This window comes from Corvus brachyrhynchos, unplaced genomic scaffold, assembly GCF_000691975.1.
Source record: "Corvus brachyrhynchos isolate BGI_N302 unplaced genomic scaffold, ASM69197v1 scaffold525, whole genome shotgun sequence".
NCBI classification, from domain to species: Eukaryota; Metazoa; Chordata; class Aves; order Passeriformes; family Corvidae; genus Corvus; species Corvus brachyrhynchos.
In genome coordinates, this window is record NW_008238341.1 from 325,034 (window position 1) to 331,476 (window position 6,443).

General features: G+C 55.5%; 1 protein-coding gene across 1 annotated transcript in view; it reads left to right on the forward strand.

Moving 5' to 3' along the window:
* Positions 1 to 1,497: 1,497 nt before the first annotated feature.
* VWA5B1 (von Willebrand factor A domain containing 5B1) overlaps positions 1,498 to 6,443 on the forward strand; it is a 30,930-nt gene continuing 25,984 nt past the window's right edge. The window contains exons 1-5 of the mRNA XM_017735076.1: positions 1,498 to 1,652; positions 1,977 to 2,210; positions 2,360 to 4,155; positions 4,368 to 4,514; positions 4,673 to 4,731. Of these exons, the coding sequence (XP_017590565.1) occupies positions 3,944 to 4,155; positions 4,368 to 4,514; positions 4,673 to 4,731 (418 nt within the window). The 5' untranslated portion in view covers positions 1,498 to 1,652; positions 1,977 to 2,210; positions 2,360 to 3,943. The remainder of the gene's footprint in view (positions 1,653 to 1,976; positions 2,211 to 2,359; positions 4,156 to 4,367; positions 4,515 to 4,672; positions 4,732 to 6,443) is intronic.

A 6,443-nucleotide genomic window follows, 5' to 3' on the forward strand; every position in this document is an offset into this window, starting at 1 on the left:
CCGTGTGTGGGGTGGGGCTGTGAGCCCTGTGTGGGGCTGTGAGCCCTGTGTCCTCTGTGGGGCTGTGAGCCCTGTGTGGGGTGAGGCTGTCTGTGGGGCTGTGAGCCCTGTGTCCTCTGTGGGGCTGTGAGCCCTGTGTGGGGCTGTGAGCCCTGTGTGCTCTGTGTGGGGCTGTGAGCCCTGTGTGCTCTGTGGGGTGAGGCTGTGAGCCCTGTGTGGGGTGCGGCTGTGAGCCCTGTGTGCTCTGTGGGGCTGTGAGCACTCTGTGGGGTGGGGCTGGGCAATCCGGTCCCCTCTATGTTGAGGGGGCCTGCAGTTGGGGCCCTGGTACCCTGAATGCTGTGGGGCTGAGATCAGGACCCCAGTATCATGTGGGGGTCTGGGGGTCAGCCTGTGTCTCACAGGATGTGGGGCTCAGTCCCCTGTGTGACCTGGGCCTCCCTGGGGGTCAGGCCCCCCATATGGTGTGGGGCTGGGGCTGTGCCCCCTGGCTGGCTTGGGGCTGGGGTCAGGCCCTGCCGTGCTGTCTGGTGTGGGGTCTGCCCCCCTGTTTGGTGTGAGGCTGGAGCTCCTGTTTCCCATGGAATGGAGTCCCTGTGGGAGCCAGGGCTGGGGGAAGATCACGCAGACACTGTGACATTTGTGAGGGAACTGCAGCTCCGTGTCTGGAACAGGGATGGAGGTGAAAACAAGGTTGTAGGATGAGTCATGGAGGTGTAGAAGTGGCAGGAGCTGAAGAATCATTTCTGTCCTGTCTCCTGCTGTAGAGCAGGAACCAGCTTAGGCCTGGTATCAAACCTGTTCTTTAAAGGTCCTGGAATAAAGAGGAGTAAAAGGGGAAGTAGAAATGAAAGAAGTGTGGGAAGAGCCTGTGGGATTTCCCTGCTGGGCTGCTGTTCCTTTCCTTGAGCCTTCTTTTAAAGAGCAGCTCTCGAGGGTCTGAATTTGTGTTTTTATTCCATGCAGCAGAACCAGTAAAATGGCCAAGCCTGCAGGCATCAGCCACAAGTTCCCAAACCAAGGATTATTTCCCTGTGTCAGTATTCCCCCTCCCCTTTAACAGAGACACTTAATTTGTTCCCATTGCCTAAAACTTCCATCTGAGCTGTTATTTCTTTCTGTGCTGAGAAATCGTATCCCCGGCAGGGCTGGACCCTTCACTTTTGCTCTTCACACCAACTGTGGGTGGTTTTTTTCCTTTAAACTAAACCCTGTCATTATCAAATATTATTATCTGATGCTTTTCCATCTAATTCAGTTTCCTGCTTGGAAGTGGCAGCCCCGTGTCCCCCAATCCGTCAGGATCCCTCCCCAGCCCCACACCTGAACTTTGGGTCTGGCAGCTTTATTTATGGAAGTGACATCATGGCTTTTTTTTCCATGGCAACAGGAGGACGCTGAACACGGGAGCTGAATGTGAGGAGATTTTCAATGGGAACAGAGCAGGCAGCCAAAGGCAAGTCTGAGACATTAATTAGTTAATTAGGGTAAAAATAAAGATGAATGTGGGAAGTCCCAGAGGCTGACAGGCTCGTGCTTCCCAAATTAGTGTTTTCTTGCAGACACACCTCCTGTAAACATATTTAATTGGGATTAGTCCCATTTTAGAGAGGGGAAACCAGAGGCACTGAGCAGAAGACAACCATGGTCAGGTAACACTGGCTGGGGGCAGATCCTTCCAATTCCTCCTTTCTGCTCCTTGACCTTGGCTGCAATAATTCCTTGGGATTTTCAGGGCTGTGAAGCCTGTCAGTGAGGTGTGACTGTGGTGGGTGTTTCTCTGTTCTGTCCATGAGAAAGGACTTTCCTCCTCAGTCTCTGGAGCAGGGATGGGCTCCTGTGGGTTTCCTGTGGGTTCTGTGCAGGGTCCTTGATTTCGCTGGAGACTCTGCTGTCATATAATTACATATTTATTCATTTAAACATGAGATAAGTATTCAGACAAATTTAAATAAATGCTTAATTCACCTCACCAGCGGACTTTGGCTGTGTTGGAACGAGATCTCACAATGGTGGAGGTTGGATGATGGAATTTCATTGGAATTATCTGCGGTCCTTACACACCACCCAGGCCAGAGTCTTCCTTGCTCACACACAAACCTGCTGCCAGGAGGAAGAAGAGGAAGAAGAAAAGGAGGAGAAGAAAGAGGAGGAGGAAGAGGAGGAGGCAGTCCCTGCCCAGCCCTGTGTCATCACGATCTCCCAGAAGGGTGATTATTTGTTTCTTCAGAGCATTCCAGGCTGAGGAAAATGGCATTTACATACAGAGCACGCATGGAGATCATGGGCAGTGCCCGTTGCTGTCCATCCAGCAGGAGATTTGGTTCAGTATTGGTTTTCTTCCTGTTCTTTTTTTCAGTTTTGAGCCTATCTGAATCTCCCAGCACAAGAGCACCACACTTGCACACTCAAGTGAGCCGGAAAATGAGCCTGGAAAGCCTGTCCTGTGCTTGGCCAGTCCCAGAATCCACCCAGGCGTGAACCAGGACTGGAAATACTCCTCTCTGGTCGTTAGAGATGCTGCTGTTGCCTGGCCCCAGGGGGGTAAAGCCACAAACTTAGTGATGGCACTTAGGTGACCTCAAATGCTATTTTTAGCTTGTCCCCTCCTCAGTTTTGCCTCATTTATACCCATCCACTTCCCCACTGCTGTTCCCTGGGAGGGGCTGGCCCTTGTGGATGGTGGGGTGTCATGGGCAAAGCCAACCTGGAGAAGATGAGGTGGAACAAACACCAGCTGAAGGCCCCTGTGAGCTGTTTTGGGCAGCACTTTTGAACACCTCATTGATGCCCGTGGTGATGCAGCTTCACCATCAGCACTAAATATTAATTCCCCCAAAACAACTCCGTGTGTGTCCTCCTGAGGTCTCACACTTGCCTCATCCACCGTGTCAGATGCTGCTTTATCTTCTAAACAAATACCCCGCTGCTACCACATTTGTTGGTTTGAATCCCAGGATTTCTCCTGACATATGTTATTTTCTTCCTAGAAGCCACAAGTGGTAAACAAACATTTACAGGCGCTGGGAACACAGGACATGGGTTTCTCGGCGGCTGACTTATTTGTCTAGCAAGAACCATAAATTCTGGAGGTTCAGGGCTGAAGTCAGCCCTGGGGGCTGGGCTTAGGAAAAAATTCTTGAACAGGCATTTTTTTGTGGAGTTTCTTGCCATCTCCTCTAAAGCACATTGTTCTTGGGGAACAAGATGGGTCATTGGGGATGCCACATGTCTAGTGATCCCAATCCTACGGCGTGGATGTGTCCTTGGAGAGCAGGGGGAGAAGGAGAAGCTTTACCCTCTATATGCTCTGACCCAGGCTCCCTGTCCAGCTCTGCTTTGGGATAATGTCCAAGTCTGTGCCGCTCCAGCTGCCTCAGCTTCCCCTTTCTACAAGTTGTTTTTCTGGGTTTAAGTTGCTATGGGCAGGGACTGTATCCCACCAAGGACATCCCTCAGTGACATCATTGCTCCCGTGGGGAGGGTCCTTCTAGACCCCCATGGATGGGGGCTGTGGTTGAGGGGCTTTGGGTGTTCCTGGGGAGGGGAGAGTGGTTGAGCTGAGATGTGAATGGGGACAACAGCAAGGGTGGAAGAGAGATCCAGCCTAGGGGTGCAGAGGAGGCCAGTGAGGGGTGACGCATCCTGATTTTGGGAGGCTTTAGGGTGCTTTCCCTCTTTTAAAAGAGGAAGGGGATGACAAGAGGTGAATGCGGTGGGTTCTTCCCCTCCCGGCAGCTGCTGCGGAAAATCCCGGGGAGACAAGTCGTGGGGATGGGTAAGGGGAGTTCACAGCCTGTTTTTTCCACCAGCCTGCCCAGCTCGGGGGCATCTCCTCCGCCCGGGTGGGCTTCGCCCCTCGCCCTTTCCCTCCCCTGCAGCCCCCGGGCGCAGGAGGGGAGCGAGGGGAGGAGGAACCGCCAGAGTGTTCGGGGGGATCGTCATGGTTACCTCTTTGGCAAAACAAATGGCTCCACTGAGTGATGATGATGATGGTGATGGTCACCCAGACAGCTCCGGACACTTTGAGACAGCGGTGGGGGGCGAGAGACCCACCCTGGGGATCCAGGAGCCCCCCCTCCCAGGGGAGCCAGACACCCTCCCGGCTCCGGGCAGAGCCTCCCCGCCGGGGCACATGTTGCTGCAGCCGGTTCGGTAAGACCCCTCCTCGCCCCGCAGGGACCCCCCGGATCCCCCGGTTTCCCCCGCCCCGCTGCCCGCTGGGGAGGGTCCGGAGGGGTGATGCCTCCTGTTGCTGAGGTGGCTGGTGGTGCAGCGCTCCCCCACCCCAAGCCCCGGCGCTTGCTCCTCTCCCTCTCTCCCTCCCTTTCCCTCTCTCCTCATTTCCCTCTCTCCCTGTCTTCCAGAGACAAAAGCGCTCCGCAGCTGTGCCTGTCGCCTTCGGGATTCCTCCTGCCCCCCAGCCCAGCCGCAGAGGGGCTGGAAGAGGGGGTGAAGTTGCTCCAACCCCCCCATCCCCTTCTTCCTTCTCTTCCTCCTCTCTCCCAGGAAAGGTAAGAAAAGCAGTGGCTACTCTCCAGTTGCTCCTGCACCTTTTTAGCTCTGCAGGGGTGGGTGTGAGGGGTGTGTGTGTGTGTCACTTTCCAAGGCTGTGCACGATCCCAGCACAAAGCCGCTCACTGAAGAGATCCCTGTCATAATATTTCTGCAGGCACAAGCCCACACTCAGCAAGCTGCTGCTTCCCAGCCTTGCCTTTTCCCAGCTGGATGGTGAGTCCTGGAACATCCCATCCCTCCCCAAAAATTGTACAGACATTCGTAGTGCCTGTGTCTGTCTCTGTGCAGGCAGAGGACAGGGATGGATATGGGGATGATGCTGGGGGTGACGGGCTGTTGCTGTCCTGGGCAGCCAGGGGGGATAACCCGTGTGTGGACACACTGTTCGGGGAAGGAGGAGTGACCTTGGCAGGTTGAGGGGGGCTGATCCCCCCGGTAAGGGTCAAAACATTGAGACCTGGCTGGAATCCACCATAGTGGCTGGGGCAGGGCAGGAAAGGGGTGGATGGAGGAGGGCTGTGCTACTCCTGGGGACCCTGTGTGTCTCCTTGGATCCAGATGCATCCCAAGCAGGAAGGAGGCTGCAGGTTTAGCCCAGCTGAGGGGTGTCTGGCCAACACCCCCTCTCTGGCTCAGCCCAGGGATCTTCCCCGGGCTGTGAGCCTGGTGAGGTGGGGGTTAACTAACCCCTGTGTCAGAAACGTGTGATTAACAGCTCTAGGAAGGGACTTGGGACATGAATCCAGGTCCTTGAGACCCAACTCTGGGGCCAGCCTGGTGGTCCAAGAGCTGCCAGGGGGGTGGCTGACAGTCCCCAAAATCTGTCTGCCAGGGCTGTCACGTCCCAGCCTGGCACTGTGTCACCTTGGGGAGGGGGACCTAGTTGCTTCCCCTGGGCTCTGGCAGGAGCAGCTGCTTCCCAATCTTTTCCCAGTCTCCCTGTCTGAGGCCTCAGCGTGCCCTTGAAGCCAGCAGCCCTTGTCACTGCTGTGGCAGTGGGGGGCCATGTTGTGACCCTTTGGGGGGCCTGCAGTGGCTGTTTTCCTGGTTTTCCATCAAGTGGGATACTCCGCTTGCAGTTTGAGGCAAGGGGAGGCTGGAGATGGGAGAACAGTTCCTGTAGCTTTTCCTGAGAGTATCCCACAGGTCTGCCATGGTGGATCCATGGCTCTTCCAGGTAGGACAGTGCTATGTGTGCTCTTTCAAACCCCATTTCCTCCTGTTGCTTCCTAGAGATATTCTGGGGGTTTATCCCAGTTTCCTGGCCAGGTTTGAGCCTCGTGCTTTGGGAGAAAGCAGCTGGAGGGGTCCTGCACATCTTAGTCATGACCTGCAGTGATGTGGGTCAGGTAGGTGAAGTCAGGGGTCCCTCAGCAGCATGCCCACATCTGCTCCCTGAGCCCTGCTGCCCCTGAAAACCAGGGAGAATTCCCAAGTGTGACTCTACTTGAGAGCCCTGAAAGTTTGGGAAGCGCAAGGCTTCTCCTGTCTTGGATTTGCAAGCAGGGGGGAGTTTGCTTCCCCGTGGTGATTGCCCAGGAATGCTGATGGAAGGCTGTGGAGCAACAGGCATCCTTGGCCAGGTCTGTCCACCTGTACATCTCCACAGGGCGCTCCGGCTGTCGTCATCCCGGCGAGCCACTGGATGTCAGTGTTGATTGAGACAGACGACGTGGAAGGAATATTTTACCCAGCTGCAGAAAACCTGGCGTCCTCTGAGCAGTGGGGATGTGCCCCAGGTCTAGCTCGGACCTCCAGGCGAGATCTCCAAGGGAACCCGTTTGTGGCCGGTCAGGGGTTACAGCAGGGCGGGGCAGCGATTCAGCAGCCCAAAAATGCGTCTGACACAAGGTGTGGCACCAAGGCTGGGCTTCACGCGGCTGCCTTTCTGTCCTGGCGAGCTGAAACAGCCGGGCTGCCCCTGG